The sequence below is a fragment of the Capricornis sumatraensis genome, chromosome 20 (assembly GCF_032405125.1).
Source record: "Capricornis sumatraensis isolate serow.1 chromosome 20, serow.2, whole genome shotgun sequence".
NCBI lineage: Eukaryota > Metazoa > Chordata > Mammalia > Artiodactyla > Bovidae > Capricornis > Capricornis sumatraensis.
In genome coordinates, this window is record NC_091088.1 from 21,622,512 (window position 1) to 21,644,781 (window position 22,270).

Genomic DNA, 22,270 nt, shown 5'->3' on the forward strand with positions numbered 1-22,270 from the left:
AATTATTTTAGATAAGAGATACATCAAAGAAACGATTAGAAATGTAGGACTAGTAATCAAGGAAGAGAACAGAGAAGTATCATGAAAGGAAAGAGTTAAGCGAAGAATGCAAATCAAGACCCGTGAATAAACACCCATCACCCTTTAAGTTAGAAATTTTCAGTCTTGGTCCTTTTAGGCCAGATGATTTTTTTTCTTCCTTCCTTTTTTTTTTTTTAAATAAAATAGAGTTGATTTACAGTGTTGTGCCAATCTCTGCTATATAGCAAAGTGACTCCATTATACACAGATAAACATTCTTTTTTTAATATTCTTTACATTTTGGTTTATCTCAGGAGATTAGATAGAGTTTCTTGTGCTATATACAGTAGGACCTTTTTGTTTATCCACTCTGAATGTAACAGTTTACATTAAACAACTCCAAATTTCCAGTCCTCCCCTTTAGCAACCACAAGTCAGATCTCTATGTCTGTGAGTCTATTCCTGATTTATAGGTAGGTTCATTTGTGCCACATTTTAGATTCCACATATAAGTGATATCATATATGTCTATCAGACTTACTTCACTTAATATGAGAATCTCTAGTTGTTGCAAATAGCATTATTTCATTCTTTTTTAGGTCTGAGTAATATTCCATTATATATATACACACACACCACATCTTCTTTAACGATTCATCTGTCAATGGACATTTAGGTTTTTCCCATGTTTTGGCAATTGTGAGTTATGTATGAACTTTGTTATGGTTCATAGCTATAAGAATTATTATGGTTATTGCTACCAAATGACTGCTATGTTATTGCTACCAAATGGAAGTAACTGCTCTGTTTTTTAACTCCTTGTAACATGGGGTTAGTACATCTCATCACAGCAGTCACAGTTGCCTACACTCACATCTTAGCACTCCTCCTCATCTTCTGTTAATTTCTGATCTCCCAGAGCATCTACCGTGGCTGTGCACACCACAGCTGACTAAAAAGATTTGCTGCAGCCCATATTCTTCTACTAGCTAATACGGCTTTATACGTTTTGAAGGCTTTTTGGTCAATTAATGTGTTATTGCAACTTGTCCAATCACTAGTTAAAAATGATTCTCCCATTTTACAAAACTTAAACTTTATCTGAACTAGTTAATTTTGAGTCTACATTCTCCTTAATTTGTACTAATGAGTTTTATATTACTGATAACACAAACACCATGTGGATCCAGCTATTTTACCACAAGAAAAATCCTTAATCTCTATTGGCAAACAGACAATTCTTTAATTTTTTTTAAAGAAAATAACAAAGGGAAAAAAAGATCCCTCCAAAATCTAGTCTCTTCATGGTTTTTCTCCTGTGAAAGTTGCTTCATTTTATTACCTTTAAATCATTTTATTACCTTTAAATCAGCCTAAACTAAGAGGAAATAAAATACTTAAAAGTAGTCCTTGATTATATAAATATATATTTATTAATAATGAGGCTTTTCTCTCCCAGATGGATATTAATAATCAATCAAAATGACTGATTTTCTCACGTTCTAAAACCTCAAGATTCACTTGATTTCAAGGTCACCTGAAAAGGAATATCCCCTACTAGTGGAAGATTTCATATACAGTAACCATTAAGAATATAACAACTATATTTCTATCATCAGAAAAACAAATACAACTACATTTTAAAAAGATGTACATTAAACAGAGATAAATCTTTCCAGTGTAGAAGTCTTTCTTCTTTCTCCTTGCCTCATTAAAAGAGAAAGAAGGATTAGATTGCTTAGTTGAGGTGTAGTTAGTAATATTCAAAAGCCCTAATTTTATCTAAACAAAGCTCTTCCCCTCTTTCTATTTTCCTCCTATGAAGAAATCTGAGTTATGACTCTGCTGTAAGAGATGGCAAATAATGAATCTTCTTCCATGGGCTTGTGCATTACATTTTTAAAGATCTGTTTATTGTTCATGAGTATTTTAGCGAAAATCTCTTAAAATGCAATGGGTTTAATTTGGATTGAATAAAAGATAATCTAGAGTAAATAGCTGGGAAATCAAGTGATCTCAAACAAAAATTCAGTAAGTGTCTACTGTGGGCCAGGTACTTTACACACATTGTTTCATTTTAACCTTCACAGTCTATGAAACAGACATTCTTACTTCTGTTTCCCATATGAGAAAAGTGAGGTTTAATACTTGACCATTATTTAATGAATGTCACTCAGTTGGCCAATTTGGCCTGTCCTCAAATCCTATCCTCTATTATTTGAATTTTAAAACTTGGGGTAGTCTAGTCTGCATTAATTCATCTTTCATATCATCTACCTCAAGCTAAAAATAAATTAAAACCATGATACCAGTTTGGGAATATTCTACTTGGAATTAAAAAAAATACTGGGGAAGGATCGTTAATCCTGGTCAACTTGGCAGTAAATTTAGTGACTTGTTCTTTTTTACAGAAGACTGTAAGTCTTTTAAAAGGGGTTTTCTTCAACAAACCATCATGCTGACAAATTAAATGACAGGCATCTCTCTCACCAGCTGACAGCCTAGCAGGGTCCCTGTTAACATGCGCATTAGGGCAGACTGATTGGTTTAATTGGCAGTCATGCTTAAAAACCTGCAGAGGAATTGATGCTGAATGAATCATTTCCATCAGCAATATTCAGCAGTTTGAATGCAGCAATGCAACCAAAAGCTCTTAAAACTGTTCTATTTATTGTTGAAATCAATCGACCAAGTGATTACTTTCATTTTATTTTCTAAAACTGTGCTTTTCATTGAAAGCCATCATTTAAAAAAGCTTAAAGGAAAAGATTTCTTACCAAATTTTCCCATATCTCAAACTGGAAGGTACTAGAAGCAGACAATGTCGTGAGGAATAAATCTAGGAGGAAAATTACAGAATTGTAAGCTTTGTTACTGATGTGTACATTTAAACAGGAAGAAATACAATACATAAAAACAGTTACAATACAGTTGTATTTAAACACATTTAAAATTTTATATATATACATAATTTATGCACATCAAATGATGCTTATTGACAGTTTATAAGATCTCTATCTAAGCAACATCAATGATGGGTAATGTGACTCCTTACAAGTTCAACAAGGAATGCTATCAGTATTCTTTTTTTTCGCCTAAGCACAAGGCATGTAGGATATTATTTCCCTGACCAGGGATGAAATCTGTGCCCCCTGCAGTGGAATTGTGGAGTCTTAACTGCTGGACACCAGGAAAGTCTCTAAACTTTATTTTAATGTGCTTGATCCATCAAAGAAAATAAAGCAGATGACCCTGCATTTAAAGGGAGCATTTAGTATTAGTCATTCAAAGGCATTCTTTACTTTTTTTTTCTTTCATAACTCTAGTTCATTTTCTTATAGCAATATTTTTTAAAGTACCAATATAATCTCAGATAGGTCTCTTAAGCTAAAAAAAATATTTTTCTATAATGACAATTGATAGTTCCACAGCTAGTCCCACTGTTCCTAATGGATACATCATCCTAAGCAAAGAAAACAAGACAATTAAAGACCACCTGCATATTCTTTCTGGTAGATTGAAAGTGATAAGAATTATAGAATGAAACAACAAAAATATGTTTTAGGGACCAGTGCTACCCTACACAATGATGCAATTAAATGCACTTTTTTAAACATTTTATATTTTTTAATTAACTTATCTTTTTGAAGGATAATTGCTTTACAGAATTTTGCTGTTTTCTGTCAAATCTCATCAAGAATCAGCCATAGGTATACATACATCCCCTCTCTTTTGAACCTCCCTCCTATCTCCCTCCCCATCCCACTCCTCTAGATTGATACAGACCCTGTTTGAGTTTCCTGAGCCATACAGCAAATTCTCATTGGCTATCTGTTTTACATATGGTAATGCAAGTTTACATGTTACCCTTGCCATACATCCTATCCTCTCCTCCCCTCTTCCAATGTCCATAAATCTCTTCATATGTCTGTTTTTCCACTGTTGCCTTGTAAATAAATTCTTCAGAATCATTTTTCTAGATTCCATATGTATGTGCTAGAATACAAAATTTACTTTTCTCTTTGTGACCTACTACACTCTGTATAATAGGTTCTAGGTTCATCCACCTCATTAGAACTGATTCAACTGGTGTTCCTTTTTATGGCCAAGTAATATTCCATTGTACCACTACTTCTTTATCCATTCATGCATCGATGGACATATAGGCTGCTTCCATGTTCTAGGTATTGTAAACAGTGCTGCAATGAACAACGGGATACATGAGTCTCTTTCAATTTCAATTTTCTCAGGGTATATGCCTAGGAGTGGGATTGTTGGGTCATATGGTGGTTTTACTTCTAGTGTTTAAAAGGGATCTCCATACCATCTTCCCATAGTGGCTATATCAATTTACATTCCCACCAAAAGTGCAGGAGCATTCCCTTTTCTCCATAACCTCTCCATGGAGGTTATGGAGAAAGACTTTTTGATGACGGCCATTCTGACTGGTGTGCAGTGATACCTCATTGAAGTTTTGATTTGCATTTCTCTAATAATGTATAGGGGATTGGAATGCAAAAGTAGGAAGTCAGAAAACACCTGGAGTAACAGGCAAATTTGGCCTTGGAATGCAGAATGAAGCAGGGCAAAGACTAATTACAGTTTTGCCAAGAAAATGCACTGGTCAGAGCAAGCACCTTCTTCCAACACAAGAGAAGACTCTACACATGGACATCACCAGATGGTCAACACCGAAATCAGATTGATTATCTTCTTTGCAGCCAAAGATGGAGACGCTCTATAGAGTCAGCAAAAACAAGACCGGGAGCTGACTGTTGCTCAGATCATGAACTCCTTATTGCCAAATTCAGACTGAAATTGAAGAAAGTAGGGAAAACCACTAGACCATTCAGGTATGACCTAAATCAAATCCCTTATGATTATACAGTTGGAAGTGAGAAATAGATTTAAGGGACTAGATCTGATAGACAGAGTGCCTGATGAACTATGGAATGAGGTTCCTGACACTGTACAGGAGACAGGGATCAAGATCATCCCCATGGAAAAGAAATGCAAAACAGCAAAATGGCTGTCTGGGGAGGCCTTACAAATAGCTGTGAAAAGAAAAGAAGTGAAAACCAATGGAGAAAAGGAAAGATATAAGCATCTGAATGCAGAGTTCCAAAGAATAGCAAGGAGAGATAAGAAAGCCTTCCTCAGTGATCAGTGCAAAGAAATAGAGGAAAATAACAGAATGGGAAAGACTAGAGATCTCTTCAAGAAAATCAGAGATACCAAGGGAACATTTCATGCAAAACACACGATCGATAAAGGACAGAAATGGTATGGACCTAACAGAAGCAGAAGAGATTAAGAAGAGGTGGCAAGAATACACATAAGAACTGTACAAAAAAAATCTTCAAGACCAAGAAAATCATGATGGTGTGATCACTCACCTGGAGCCAGACATCCTGGAATGTGAAGTCAAGTGGGCACTGGAAAGCATCACTATGAACAAAGCTAGTAGAGGTGATGGAATTGCAGTTGAGCTATTTCAAATCCAAAAAGATGATGCTGTGAAAGTACTGCACTCAATATGCCAGCAAATTTGGGAAACTCAGCAGTGGCCACAGTACTGGAAAAGGTCAGTTTTCATTCCAATCCCCAAGAAAGGCAAGGCCAAAGAATGCTCAAACTACCGTACAATCGCACTCATCTCATGCATTGGAGAAGGAAATGGCAAGCCACTCCAGTGTTCTTGCCTGGAGAATCCCAGGGACGGGGGAGCCTGGTGGGCTGCCATCTATGGGGTTGCATAGAGTTGGCCACGACTGAAGTGACTTAGCAGTAGCAGCACCCACTAGTAAAGTAATGCTCAAAATTCTCGAAGCCAGGCTTCAGCAATACATGAACCGTGAACTTGCAGATGTTCCAGCTGGTTTTAGAAAAGGCAGAGGAACCAGAGATCAAATTGCCAACATCCAATGGATCATCAAAAAAGCAAGAGAGTTCCAGAGAAACATCTCTTTCTGCTCCACTGACTATGCCAAAGCCTTTGACGGTGTGGATCACAATCAACTGTGGAAAATTCTGAGAGATGGGAATACCTGACCACTTGACCTGCCTCTTGAGAAACCTGTATGCAGGTCAGGAAGCAACAGTTAGAACTGGACATGGAACAACAGACTGGTTCCAAATAGGAAAAGGAGTATGTCAAGGCTGTATATTGTCACCCTGCTTATGTAACTTCTATTCAGAGTACATCATGAGAAACACTGGGCTGGAAGAAGCACAAGCTGGAATCAAGATTGCTGGGAGAAATATCAATAACCTCAGATATGCAGATGACACCACCCTTACGCAGAAAGTGAAGAGGAACTAAAAAGCCTCTTGATGAAAGTGAAAGAAGAGAGTGAAAAAGTTGGCTTAAAGCTCAACATTCAGAAAACGAAGATCATGGCATCTGGTCCCATCACTTCATGGCAAAGAGATGGGGAAACAGTGTAAACAGTGTCTGACTCTATTTTTGGGCTCCAAAATCACTGCTATGGTGACTGCAGCCATGAAATTAAAAGACGCTTACTCCTTGGAAGAAAAGTTACGACCAACCTAGATAGCATATTCAAAAGCAGAGACATTACTTTGCCAACAAAGGTCCGTCTAGTCAAGGCTATAGTTTTTCCAGTGGTCATGTATGGATGTGAGAGTTGGACTGTGAAGAAAGCTGAGCACAGAAGAATTGATGCTTTTGAAGTGTGGTGTTGGAGAAGACTCTTGAGAGTCCCTTGGACTGCAAGGAGATCAAACCAGTCCTTCCTAAAGGAGATTAGTCCTGGGTGTTCACTGGAAGGAATGATACTCAAGTTGAAACTCCGGAGGAGGAGCATAAAGATGGCGGAGGAATAGGACGGGAAGACCACTTTCTCCCTCACAAATTCCTCAAAAGAACATTTCAACGCCGAGCAAACTCCACAAAACAACTTCTGTAGGCTGGCAGAGGACATCAGGCAACCAGAAAAGCAGACCATTGTCTTCAAAAACAGGTAGGAAAAAATATAAAAGACGAAAAAGGAGACAAAGGAGGTGGGGAGGGAGCTCCGTCCCGGGAAGGGAAGCCCGTCCCGGGAAGGGAAGCCCGTCCCAGGAAGGGAATTTTAAGAAGAGAGGTTTCCAAACACCAGGAAACACTCTCCCTGCCGAGTCTGTGGCGAGTCTTGGAAACACAGAGGGCAACATAACAGGAAGGAAAAATAAAGAAATAATTAAAACCAAGAGATTACAAGCCCAACAGTAACTCCCCCAGCGGAAAAGCAGCACAGACGCCTGCATCCGCCATTGGGAAGTGGGGGCAGGGCAGGGACGCGCGGGAGGCGCGGGCTGCAGTGCTTTGTAAGAATCGGGCAGGAACGCCCCACGCGCAACCAGAACGATCTAACTTGCGCTAGCAAACCAGCCTGTGGGATAGCTACAGCACGAAAAGCTCGAACATAAGACACCGCCAGGACCGAGCACAGAACAAAGGACGGAATGGAAAAAGCTGGCTGCAGACCATCCCCCGCCGGGGACAGGCAGCCAGAGCCATAAGTACTGGAAAGGGGCAATTGCAGACCCGGAGAGACTTTACTTACCTAACTGCAAGCAGGCTTCTTTGCTAAGACTTCTGGGGGTGCTGGACAGTCACAATCTGCCTCACGGGGGATGCCAGCGGTCCACCCAGAAAGCTGAGCAGCAGCGGCAGAAAAGGTGACGAGCCGCGGCGATCACGCTCGCCAGACTCCTGAGCTACTCGGTCCCGGGAAGGGCACAAAGCGCAGTCCCAGCCGAATCTGTGCCTCTGAGGGCTGCCTGGGCGCCAAACCTGAGCGGCTTGGACCGGGAAGTGCACGCAGCCTGGGGCCGGCCCCAGGCGGTTCCCGGCTGTGCGTCGTGGAGCCGGAGCGGTTTGTGCGGCGCGAGAAGGGACAGGTCAAGTGGGGCTGAGACACTGTGAGCACACGACAGTGCTATTTGTTTGCAGCATCCCCCCTCCCCACAGCGCGACTGAACTAGAGAGCCTGAAAAACCAGCAAACGGAAGAAGTTAAACAGAGGGAACCACCTTGGAAGTGATCCCACACGGCCCAAAACATCCGAGAAGGGCCAGATATATTTTTACTATTTTTAAAATCATTCCTTTTTTTTTTTCTTTTTTTTTCTAACCTTTTTTTTAAATTGTTGTCTTCTATTTCTCCTCTAATTTTTATTACTATAACCTATTATTACTATTTTAAAAAAAAGACTTTTTTTTTTTTTTAAAGGCAAACACCATATATAGCCTTTGGATGGTTGTTGGTGGGGTTTTTTTTTTAAAGAATTCTTGTGTTTTTTTTTTTTTCTTTCTTTCTTTCCTGTTTTTTCCTTCTGCTTCTTTTCTTTAATATTGTATTTTTGAAAATCCAACCTCTACTCTAGATTTTTAACCTTTGCTCTTAGGTTTTTGTTGTCAATTTTGTTCATTTAAAAACCCAAACTTCACTACCCAAGTTTACCTGAGAGCGAGATTACTGGCTTGACCACTCTCTTCTCCTATGGACTCTCCTTTTTCTCCACCAGGTGGCCTCTGTCTCTTTTCTCCCCCATCTCTTCTCTATCCAACTCTGTGAATCTCTGTGTGTTCCAGACAGTGGAGAACACCTAAGGAACTGGTTACTGGCAGGATTTGTCTCTCTCCTTCTCATTCTTCTCTCTTATCCTCCTGGTCACCTCTGTCTACTTCCTCCATCTCCTTTTCCCTGTATAACGCCGTAAATACCTCTGAGTGGGCCAGACTATAGAGCGCACATAAAGAAGTGACTACTGCCTAGCTTGCTCTCTCCTCTTTTGATCTCACCACATCTCATTCCAGTTACCTCTAACTACCCCCTCCATCTTCTCTTCTCCTTGTAACTCAGTGATCCTCTCTGAGTGTCCCTCAATGTGGAGAAACTTTTCATCTTTAACCTAGATGTTTTATCATCGGTGCTGTATAGATGGAGAAGTCTAGAGGCTACTGTAAAAACAAAACTGAAGACCAGAAGCAGGAGGCTTAAATCCAAAGCCTGAAAACATTAGAGAACTCTTGAATTCAGGGAACATTAAGCAATAGGAGCTCATCAATTGCCTTCATACCTACACTGAAACCAAGCTCCACCCAAGGGCCAACAAGTTCCAAAACAAGACATATCACTCAAATTCTCCAGCAACACAGGAACACTCCCCTGAGCTTGAATATACAGGCAGCTCAAAATTATTCCAAAACCTTTGATGTCTCATAACCCATCACTGGTCACTCCACTGCACTCCAGAGAGAAGAAACCCAGCTCCACCCACCAGAACTCCAACACAAGCCTCCCTAACCAGGAAACCTTGACAAGCCACTGATAGAACCCCACCCACAGTGAGGAAGCTCCATAATAAAGAGAACTCCACAAATTACCAGAATATAAAAAGACCACCCCAAACGCAGCAATATAACCAAGATGAAGAGACAGAGGAATACTCAGCAGGTAAAGGAACAGGAGAGTTGCCCACCAAACCAAACAAAAGAGGAAGAAGTAGGGAATCTACCTGAGAAGGAATTCCGAATATTGATAGTGAAAATGATCCAAAATCTTGAAATCAAAATGGAATCACAGATAAATAGCCTAGAGACAAGGATTGAGAAGATGCAAGAAAGGTTTAACAAGGACCTAGAAGAAATAAAAAAGAGTCAAAATATAATGAATAATGCAATAAATGAGATCAGAAACACTCTGGAGGCAACAAATAGTAGAATAACGGAGGCAGAAGATAGGATTAGTGAAATAGAAGATAGAATGGTAGAAATAAATGAATCAGAGAGGAAACAAGAAAAACGAATTAAAAGAAACGAGGACAATCTCAGAGACCTCCAGGACAATATGAAACGCTCCAACATTCGAATTATAGGAGTCCCAGAAGAAGAAGACAGAAAGAAAGATCATGAGAAAATCCTTGAGGAGATAATAGTTGAAAACTTCCCTAAAATGGGGAAGGAAATAATCACCCAAGTCCAAGAAACACAGAGAATTCCAAATAGGATAAACCCAAGGCGAAACACCCCAAGACACATATTAATTAAATTAACAAAGGTCAAACACAAAGAACAAATATTAAAAGCAGCAAGGGAAAAACAACAAATAACACACAAGGGGATTCCCATAAGGATAACAGCTGATCTTTCAATAGAAACTCTTCAGGCCAGGAGGGAATGGCAAGACATACTTAAAGTGATGAAAGACAATAACCTACAGCCCAGATTACTGTACCCAGCAAGGATCTCATTCAAATACGAAGGAGAAATCAAAAGCTTTACAGACAAGCAAAAGCTGAGAGAATTCAGCACCATCAAACCAGCTCTCCAACAAATTCTAAAGGATATTCTCTAGACAGGAAACCGAAAAGGGTGTATAAACCCGAACCCAAAACAATAAAGTAAATGGTAACTGGATCATACTTATCAATAATTACCTTAAACATAAATGGGTTGAACGCCCCAACCAAAAGGCAAAGACTGGCCGAATGGATACAAAAACAAGACCCCTCTATATGCTGCTTACAAGAGACCCACCTCAAAACAAGGGACACATACAGACTGAAAGTGAAGGGCTGGAAAAAGATACACCACGCAAATAGAGACCAAAAGAAAGCAGGAGTGGCAATACTCATATCTGATAAAATAGACTTTAAAACAAAGGCTGTGAAAAGAGACAAAGAAGGCCACTACATAATGATCAAAGGATCAATCCAAGAAGAAGATATAACAATTATAAATATATATGCACCCAATATAGGAGCACCGCAATATGTAAGACAAATGCTAACAAGTATGAAAGGGGAAATCAACAATAACACAATAATAGTGGGAGACTTTAATACCCCACTCACACCTATGGACAGATCAACTAAACAGAAAATTAACAAAGAAACGCAAACTTTAAATGATACATTAGATCAATTAGACCTAATTGATATCTATAGGACATTTCACCCCAAAACAATGAATTTCACCTTTTTTTCAAGTGCTCATGGAACCTTCTCCAGGATAGATCACATCCTGGGCCATAAATCTAAACTTGATAAATTCAAAAAAATCGAAATCATTCCAAGCATCTTTTCTGACCATAATGCATTAAGATTAGATCTCAATTACAGGAGAAAAACTATTAAAAATTCCAATATATGGAGGTTGAACAACACACTTCTGAATAACCAACAAATCACAGAAGAAATCAAAAAAGAAATCAAAATATGCATAGAAACTAATGAAAATGAAAACACAACAACCCAAAACCTGTGGGACACTATAAAAGCAGTGCTAAGAGGAAAGTTCATAGCAATACAGGCATACCTGAAGAAACAAGAAAAAAGTTAAATAAATAACCTAACTCTACAACTAAAGCAACTAGAAAAGGAAGAATTGGAGAACCCCAGAGTTAGTAGAAGGAAAGAAATCTTAAAAATTAGGGCAGAAATAAATGCTAAAGAAACAAAAGAGACCATAGCAAAAATCAACAAGGCCAAAAGCTGGTTCTTTGAAAGGATAAATAAAATTGACAAACCACTAGCCAGACTCATCAAGAAGCAAAGAGAGAAAAATCAAATCAATAAAATTAGAAATGAAAATGGAGAGATCACAACAGACAACACAGAAATACAAAGGATCATAAGAGACTACTATCAGCAGTTGTATGCCAATAAAATGGACAATGTGGAAGAAATGGACAAATTCTTAGAAAAGTACAATTTTCCAAAACTGAACCAGGAAGAAATAGAAAATCTTAACAGACCTATCACCAGCACGGAAATTGAAACTGTAATCAGAAATCTTCCAGCAAACAAAAGCCCAGGTCCAGACGGCTTCACAGCTGAATTCTACCAAAAATTTCGAGAAGAGCTAACACCTATCCTACTCAAACTCTTCCAGAAAATTGCAGAGGAAGGTAAACTTCCAAACTCATTCTATGAGGCCACCATCACCCTAATACCAAAACCTGACAAAGATGTCACAAAAAAAGAAAACTACACGCCAATATCACTGATGAACATAGATGCAAAAATCCTCAACAAAATTCTAGCAATCAGAATCCAACAACACATTAAAAAGATCATACACCATGACCAAGTGGGCTTTATCCCAGGGATGCAAGGATTCTTCAATATCCGCAAATCAATCAATGTAATTCACCACATTAACAAATTGAAAAGTAAAAACCATATGATTATCTCAATAGATGCAGAGAAGGCCTTTGACAAAATTCAACATCCATTTATGATAAAAACTCTCCAGAAAGCAGGAATAGAAGGAACATACCTCAACATAATAAAAGCTATATATGACAAACCCACAGCAAACATTATCCTCAATGGTGAAAAATTGAAAGCATTTCCCCTAAAGTCAGGAACAAGACAAGGGTGTCCACTTTCACCGCTACTATTCAACATAGTTCTGGAAGTTTTGGCCACAGCAATCAGAGCAGAAAAAGAAATAAAAGGAATCCAAATTGGAAAAGAAGAAGTAAAACTCTCACTGTTTGCAGATGACATGATCCTCTACATAGAAAACCCTAAAGACTCCACCAGAAAATTACTAGAGCTCATCAATGAATATAGTAAAGTTGCAGGATATAAAATCAACACACAGAAATCCCTTGCATTCCTATACACTAATAATGAGAACGTAGAAAAAGAAATTAAGGAAACAATTCCATTCACCATTGCAACGAAAAGAATAAAATACTTAGGAATATATCTACCCAAAGAAACTAAAGACCTATATATAGAAAACTATAAAACACTGATGAAAGAAATCAAAGAGGACACTAATAGATGGAGAAATATACCATGTTCATGGGTCGGAAGAATCAATATAGTGAAAATGAGTATACTACCCAAAGCAATTTACAAATTCAACGCAATCCCTATCAAGCTACCAGCCATATTTTTCACAGAACTAGAACAAATAATTTCAAGATTTGTATGGAAATACAAAAAACCTCGAATAGCCAAAGCAATCTTGAGAAAGAAGAATGGAACTGGAGGAATCAACTTGCCTGACTTCAGGCTCTACTACAAAGCCACAGTCATCAAAACAGTATGGTACTGGCACAAAGACAGACATATAGATCAATGGAACAAAATAGAAAGCCCAGAGATAAATCCACACACATATGGACACCTTATCTTTGACAAAGGAGGCAAGAATATACAATGGAGTAAAGACAATCTCTTTAACAAGTGGTGCTGGGAAAACTGGTCAACCACTTGTAAAAGAATGAAACTAGATCACTTTCTAACACCGCACACGAAAATAAACTCAAAATGGATTAAAGATCTAAATGTAAGACCAGAAACTATAAAACTCCTAGAGGAGAACATAGGCAAAACACTCTCCGACATAAATCACAGCAGGATCCTCTATGATCCACCTCCCAGAATTCTGGAAATAAAAGCAAAAATAAACAAATGGGATCTAATTAAAATTAAAAGCTTCTGCACAACAAAGGAAAATATAAGCAAGGTGAAAAGACAGCCTTCTGAATGGGAGAAAATAATAGCAAATGAAGCAACTGACAAACAACTAATCTCAAAAATATACAAGCAACTTATGCAGCTCAATTCCAGAAAAATAAACGACCCAATCAAAAAATGGGCCAAAGAACTAAATAGACATTTCTCCAAAGAAGACATACGGATGGCTAACAAACACATGAAAAGATGCTCAACATCACTCATTATCAGAGAAATGCAAATCAAAACCACAATGAGGTACCACTTCACACCAGTCAGAATGGCTGCGATCCAAAAATCTGCAAGCAATAAATGCTGGAGAGGGTGTGGAGAAAAGGGAACCCTCCTACACTGTTGGTGGGAATGCAAACTAGTACAGCCACTATGGAGAACAGTGTGGAGATTCCTTAAAAAATTGCAAATAGAACTACCTTATGACCCAGCGATCCCACTGCTGGGCATACACACCGAGGAAACCAGAATTGAAAGAGACACATGTACCCCAATGTTCATCGCAGCACTGTTTATAATAGCCAGGACATGGAAACAACCTAGATGTCCATCAGCAGATGAATGGATAAGAAAGCTTTGGTACATGTACACAATGGAGTATTACTCAGCCGTTAAAAAGAATTCATTTGAATCAGTTCTGATGAGATGGATGAAACTGGAGCCGATTATACAGAGTGAAGTAAGCCAGAAAGAAAAACACCAATACAGTATACTAACACATATATATGGAATTTAGAAAGATGGCAATGACGACCCTGTATGCAAGACAGGAAAAAAGACACAGCGGTGTATAACGGACTTTTGGACTCAGAGAGAGAGGGAGAGGGTGGGATGATTTGGGAGAATGGCATTCTATCATGTATACTATCATGTAAGAATTGAATCGCCAGTCCATGTCTGACGCAGGATACAGCATGCTTGGGGCTGGTGCATGAGGATGACCCACAGAGATGTTATGGGGAGGGAGGTGGGAGGGGGTTTCATGTTTGGGAACACATGTAAGAATTAAAGATTTTAAAATTAAAAAAAAAAAAAAAAAAAGTTGAAACTCTAGTACTTTGGCCATCTGATGCGAAGAGTTGACTAATTGGAAAAGATTCTGATGCTGGGAGGGATTGGGGGCAGGAGGAGAAGGGGATGACAGAGGATGAGATGCCTGGATGGCATCATCGACTTGATGGACATGATTTTGAGTGAACTCCGGGAGTTGGTGATGGACAGCGCGGCCTGGGGTGCTGCGATTCATGGGGTCTCAAACAGTCGGATACGACTGAGTGACTGAACTGAACTGAATAATGTACAGTGTCTTCATTAGCTGTTTCATTGCTAAGTCGCTTCAGTCATGTCCAACACTGTGTGACCCCATAGATAGCAGCCCACCAGGCTTCCCCGTCCCTGGGATTCTCCAGGCAAGAACAGTGGAGTGGGTTGCCATTTCCTTCTCCAATGCATGAAAGTGAAAAGTGAAAGTGAAGTCGCTCAGTGCTGTCCGACTCTTGGGAACCCCATGGACTGCAGCCTACCAGGCTCCTCCACCCATGGGATTTTCCAGGCAAGAGTACTGGAGTGGGGTGCCATTCTTTGTACAGTTCTTTTGTCTCCTCGGGTAAATTTATTCTACATATTTAATTCTTTTTGTTGCAATGGTGAATGGGATTGATTCCTTAATTTCACTTTCTGCTATTTCCATGTATTGATTTTGTACGGTGCAACTTTGCTAAATTCACTGATTAGCTCTAGTAATTTACCAATACTACCTTTAGGGTTTTCTATGTGCAGTATCATGTTGTCTGCAAACAGTGAGAGCTTTACTTCTTCTTTTCCAATCTGGATTGCGTCTATTTCTTTTTCTTCTCTGACTGCTGGAGCTAGGACTTCCAGAACTTGGTTGAATAACAGTGACAAAAGTGGACACTCTTTTCTTGGTCCTGATCATAGGGGGAATGCTTTCAGTTTTTCAACATTGAGAATAGTATTTGCAGTAAGCTTATCATGTATGGCCTTTATTATGTTGAGGTAGGTTCCCTTTTTTGAAGTGTTTTAATCATAAATGGGTGCTGAATTTTGTCAAAACCTTTTCTGCATCTATTCAGATTATCATGATTTTTATGTTTCAATTTGTTAATATGGTGTATTAGATTGATTTGCACATATTGAAAAATCCTTGCATCCTTGCAATAAACCCAACTTGATCATGGTGTATGAGCTTTTTGATGTGTTGCTGAATTGTGTTTGGTAAAATTTTGTTGAGGATATTTGTATTTATGTTCATCAGTGTTACTGGCCTACAGTTTTCCTTTTTTGTGTTGTCTTTGTCTGGTTTTGGTATTGGGGTGATGGTGGCCTTGTGGAATGAGTTTGGAAGTGTTCCTTCCTTTGAAATTTTTTGAAATAGTTTTAGAAGGATAGGCATTAGCTCTTCTCTAAATATTTGAAATAATTCTCCTGTGAATTCATGTGGTCCTGGGCTTTTATTTTTTGGGAGATTTTGGATTACAGCTTCAATTTCAGTGCTTATAATTGGGTGGTTATAATTTCTATTTCATCCTGGTTCAGGCTTGGAAGATTGAACTTTTCTAAGAATCTGTCCATTTCTTCCAAGTTATCTATTTCATTGCCACACAGGTTTTCATAATAGTCTCTTATAATACTTTGTGTTTCTTCATTATCTGTTGAAATCTCTCCTTTTTCATTTCTAATTTTGATTTGATTCTTCTCTCATTTTTTGTTAATGAGTCTGGCTAAAGGTTTGTCAATTTTGTTTATCTTCTCAAAGAACCAGATTTTAGTTTTATTATTCTTTACTGTTGTTTCTTTCATTCCTTTTGCATTTATTTCTGCTCCGATCTTTATGATTTCTTTCCTTTGACTACTTTTGGGGATTTTTCTGTTCTTCTTTATCCAGTTGTTTTAGGTGTAAAGTTAGGTTTTCTATTCGATGTTTTTCTTGAGGTAGGATCGTATTGCTATAAACTTCCCTCTCAGGAATGCTTTGGTCCATCTCATAGGTTTTGAGTTGTCATATTTCCATTGTCATTTCTTTCTAGAGATTTTTTGACTTCCCTTTTGATTTCGTCACTAACCTCTTGGTTATTTAGAAATATGTTGTTTAATCTTCATGTGTTTGTGTTTCTTACAGTTTTTTTCTTGTAATTGGTATCTAGTCTCATAGCACTGTTGTCAGAGAAGACAATTGAAATGATTTCAATTTTCTTAAATTTAGGGTTTAATTTGTGACCCAAGATGTGGTCTATCCTGGAGAATGTTCCATGTGAACTTGAGAAAGTATATTCTGCATTTGGACGGAATGTCCTGAAGATATTAATGAGGTCAAGCTCATCTAATGTATCATTTAAGAATTGTTTCCTTATTAATTTTCTGTTTTGATGATCTGTCCATTGGTGAGAGTGGGGTGTTGAAATCTACTATTATTGCAGTACTGTTAATTTCCCCTTTTATGTCTGTTAGTGGTTTGTCTTATGTATTGAGGTGCTCCTATGTTTGGCGCATAGACAATTACAATTGTTTTTTCTCTCTCTTGGATCGATCCCTTGATCATTATGTAGTATTGGATGCAATCTCAAAAACGAAAAAAGGATGTCTGTTCGTTTCCAAGGCAAACCATTCAGTATCACGGTAATCCAAGTCTATGCCCCAACCAGTAACACTGAAGAAGCTGAAGTTGAACAGTTCTATGAAGACCTACAAGACCTTTTACAACTAACACCCAAAAAAAGATGTCCTTTTCATTATAGGGGACTGGAATGCAAAAGTAGGAAGTCAAGAAACACCCAGAGTAACAGGCAAATTTGGCCTTGGAATGCGGAATGAAGCAGGGCAACGACTAATAGAGTTTTGCCAAAAAAAATGCACTGGTCATAGCAAACACCCTCTTCCAACAACACAAGAGAAAAAACTCTACACATGGACATCACCAGATGATCAACACCAAAATCAGATTGATTATATTCTTTGCAGCCAAAGATGGAGAAGCTCTATACAGTCAACAAAAACAAGACCAGGAGCTGACTGTTGCTCAGATCATGAACTCCTTATTGCCAAATTCAGACTGAAATTGAAGAAAGTAGGGAAAACCGCTAGACCATTCAGGTATGACCTAAATCAAATTCTTCTAGGTCTTTGTTAATTGATTCTTGCATTTTCTCCATTTTCCTTTTAAGGTTTTTGATCATCTTTACTATCATTATTCTGAATTCCTTTTTGCCTATTTGCTCATTTATTTGGACTTCTGTGTTTCTAGTTTGTTCCTTCATGTGTGCAGTATTTCTCTTTTTTATTATATATATTTTAAACTTATTGTGTTTGAGGTCTCCTTTTCCCAGGCTTCAAGGTTGAATTCTTTCTTCCTTTTGGTTTCTGCCCCCTAAGGTTGGTCCAGTGGTTTGTGTAAGTTTCCTATAGGGTGAGATCTGTGTTGAGTTTTTGTTTGTTTTTTCTCTGATGAGCAAGGCTAAGTGACAGTGATGTCTGCTGATATTGGATTTGTATTTTTGTTTGTTGTTCAGATAAGGTGCTACTGCACAGGGTGCTACTGGTGGGTGGGTGATGCTGGTTCTTGTATTCACATGGTTTCCTTTGTGTGAGTTCTCACTATTTGATACTCCCTAGGGTTAGTTCTCTGGTAGTCTAGGGTCTTGTAGTCAGTGCTACCATTCCAAAGGCTCAGTGCTTGATCTCTTGCTGGGAACGAAGATTCCACAAGTGGTTTGTTATGGTATTAAGTGAGATTAAAACAAATATCCAAAAACGAGAAACTAAAGATGAATCACAAATGGCAGTTAGAAAATCAGGCAAATAATAATTAAAATAATGGAATACACACATATACGCCCAAGAGCAAAGTCAAAACAGCCCAACAAAAATATAGCCGGTTGACCTGGTGAACAAAGGAAATAAAAAATTATATTTACCAGTTAAAAACAAAACTAACTAAAGCACAAACTGGAAAACAAAACTAAAGCAAGGTGCCAAGTGGGGAATAAAGCAATGAAAACAAAACTAACAAATATGTTGAAAGGAAAGGAAAGAACAGATATGCAAAGTTAAATAGAGGTAGATGAAGATTTAGTTAAAGATTAACTACAAGGGAAAAAGAACAGTTGGAAAAGCAAACAAAGGAATAAATGTAGAAAAAATAATAATAGGTTTAGAAAATTAAAAATTTAAATTTAAAAAAGAGACAAAAATAAAAAATAAAAAAAGAGGAAAACTCCAGAGACCTGCAAAAGCCCAACACAGAGGCAGAGGTTTATGACAACAATAAAAATGTGACTGAGGAAAAAGAAAGAAAAAAGGTCAAAAGCTTAACTGGATTTATTAGTGCTAATAAAATTGACAACTACAACAGAAGGGGAAAAAAGAAAAAAAAGAAAAGAAAAGAAAAAATTCAAAAGAATCTACAGAACAAGTCAAAAAAAGGAATAACAAATGTTTCTGTTCAGTCACTGCTGTCAGAGTTCTTTCCCTTGCTGGGAGTCACAGTCCACCTTACGATAACCTCCAACACTGTGCTGGTCTCTGGACCTGCTGTGGATGCGGCTCAGATTCTCATCTGGTCTTATTTCTGTGTGTTCTTGGCCTCCAGTGTCCACAGCTATCAGAACTAGTCCATTTTCTTTTGTGGGAGCTCTCAATAGCCTTTTATATATTCCACGGACAGAAAGTCTGCCTAGTTGATCGTGTGGATTTATGTGCAGCTTGAACCTAGACAGCATATTAAAAAGCAGACATTACTTTGCCAACAAAGGTCTGTCTAGTCAAAGCTACAGTTTTTCCAGCTGTCATGTACGGATGTGAGAGTTGGACTATGAAGAAAGCTGAACACCGAGAACTGATGCTTTTGAACCGTGGTGTTGGAGAAGACTCTTTAAGAGTTCCTTGGACAGCAAGGAGATCCAATCAGTCCATTCTAAAGGAAAGCAGTCCTGAATATTCATTGGAAGGACTGATGCTGAAGCTGAAACTGCAATACCTTGGCCACCTGATGTGAAGAACTCACTAATTGCAAAAGACCCTCATGATGGGAAAGATTCAAGGCAGCAGGAGAAAGGGACGACAGAGGATGAGACGACGGTTGGATGGCATCACCGACTCAATGGACCTGAGTTTCAGTAAGCTCCGGGAGTTGGTGATGGACAGGGAGACCTGGTGTGTTGCTGTCCATGGGGTCGCAAAGAGTCGGACATGACTGAGTGACTGAACTGAACTGTACAGGTGATGGGAACGTTTTGGGTCTTCTTCCTTAGCCACACTGCCCCTGAGTTTCAATTGTGGTTTTATTTCCACCTCAGCATGTGGGTCGTCCACAGGGGTTTCCTCCTAAGGCTGCCCCAGAGGACTTGGGTTTAACCTGTGAGAGCCAGGTATGGATGTGCTGCAGCTGCTTGGGTTGCAGGGGTCTGGCAGCACCAGGTATTCAGGGGGGTTGGCAGCTAGGGCAGTAGGAAATATAGTGCTCTAGAAGGGTATGGCAACCACTATTTGCCAATATGCTCCAGTATTCTTTCTTGGAGAAGCCCCCTCCGTGACAGAGAAGCCTGGCAGGCCACAGTCTACAGGGTCGCAAAGAGTCGGACACGACCAAAGGTACCCTGCGAGCATAGTTGCCTGTGGCAGCTCTGCCTCAGTGAGAGTTGAGCGTGAAAGTGGTGCAGCTGCTTGGCTCATGGGGACCCTGGCGGCACCAAGTGTGCAGGGACAAGTACCGCCTCCAACATAGGAGTTATGGCCCTCTGGTCTTTTTCAGAGCCTCTTGCAGCTGGCGATCAGAAAGCTTCTTTGGCCAGTCTTTCTCTGTAGCTCCATCTGTATAGGCACTTAGAGGGCTCCCTTGCCTAGGGTCCTTCTCTGTAGTTTCGCAAGTCAGGCACATAGAGGGGGCCCTCCTGGCTGGGGTCCTACTCTGTAGACTGGCGCTTCAGGCACTTAAAGGGGCACTCTGGGTGGGGCCCTACTCTGTAGTTCAGTGCATCAGTCACTTAGAGGAGTACCCTGGGTGGGGTCCTACTATGTACTCAAATGGTCCTACTCAAATGCATCAGGCATTTAATGGGCCAGCCTCTCTAGTGTTTAGCTGCCAATGCTGGCATGTGGGGAGAGAGAGGCTATGGTGATGGCTCCACCCCCTATGTGTGACTCAGCAGTACTGCCTTGCTTCCATGACTGCCTGGCTTTCCTCCACTAGCATTCCCCACCACGATCTCCTACCTCACATCCCCTCAATCTGTTTCTCTGCAGTCAATACCAGCCCTTGCCCTGGGGTTGCTCCATAATGCCTAAACTCCAGCTCCCAGCTACTACGCCTTCCAGGGGACCAGCATTTTTGTTCGGGGTATGTATGGCTGCAGCAAGTACTCTGATTCTCATTCCATTTAGGCTTCCACAGATCAGCTGTTTCACGCTCAGCCTTAAATGTTTCTCCTCTGACTCAGACAATTGCCCCAGTGCGGGGATCAGACCGCTGCTTCAGTTCCCCCACCCACAGAGGGCAGGTCCAGTCCTACTAACACTCCCTTTCCCCCCAAGTTCTTTTGTCCTACCAAGTTTTGCATGGTTCTATATATTCTTTTCCACTGGTAAGGTACTCCTGTCCACTCTCAGCTGGTGTTCTGCATGCACTTCTGTGTCTGAAGGAGTATTCCTGATGTATCCGTGGAGAGAAGTGTACTCCACGTCCACCTACTGCTCCACCATCTTGTTCCTCCTCTATTCTTTACTTTTAAAAACAATTATGTATACTACTTTTATATCTTACACATTTTAAGACAGGCTATATATTTTTAAAAGATAGTCTAATCATAATCACATTTTTGCTTTCTCACTCTAAAAGCAACACTTTACTATATATCATAGTCAGATTTCAGTATTATTTATTAATTTATTTAAAAAAATTATTTATTTTTAATTGGAGAATAACTGCTTTACAGTACTGTGTTGGTTTATGCCATATATTAACATGAATCAGCCATAGGTATACATATCTGCCCTCCCTCTGGAACCTCCCTCCCATCTCCTACCCCATCCCACCCCCTCTAGGTTGTCATGGAGCACTGGGTTTGAGCTCCCTATGTCATACAGAAAATTCTGACTGGCAATGTGTTTCACATATGGTAATGTATACATTTCAATGTGACTCTCTCAAAGCATCCCACCCTGTTCTTCCTCTACTTTGTCTGTTCTCTGTGTCTCCGTCTCCACTGAATTTCAGCATTATGTTAAATAATAGTATTACAGCACCCACAATCATTAGCACACATGTTAAGTGAGCAATAAACTGTATTTCAAATTTTAAGTAGTACAATTATTTCCATATATTTCAACTAAAAAGTTTTATTAAAAAGTGCAAGAATTTAAAAAAGATGGTTTGAAAAACAGTAGGTTGACATTCAAACAACCTATTAATGCAAAGGCCAGGTAATCTGCAAGTCTATTCTAGCAGCATCATTTATTACTTTTGTGAATGGCAATTTTATTTAATGAACATGAAAGTTTTAAAATGATGAGCTGACTCAAAGGAATATTAAAATGACATCCTTCTACACTTTTAAAAGATGAAAGTGGTATAAAGATCATGACTATCTCAAAGAAAAGGTTTTCTTTTTCATCCCATTAAATACATTTAGGAAACTATCATTCATATGTTTTCTATAAAGGCTTCATATGAATTTAATGAAGCAATTTAAATAATAATCATAATGATAAAGATTTTCATAGAACTCTCTGAAGGCTAAGTA

The 22,270-nt window shown here is 39.1% G+C and overlaps 1 protein-coding gene across 1 annotated transcript in view; it reads right to left on the bottom strand.

The window, feature by feature from the left end:
* The window catches only part of ITFG1 (integrin alpha FG-GAP repeat containing 1), a 307,723-nt gene that overhangs the window by 225,507 nt on the left and 59,946 nt on the right, over positions 1-22,270 (bottom strand). The window contains exon 7 of the mRNA XM_068991936.1: positions 2,799-2,860. Coding sequence (XP_068848037.1) covers positions 2,799-2,860 — 62 coding nt within the window. The remainder of the gene's footprint in view (positions 1-2,798; positions 2,861-22,270) is intronic.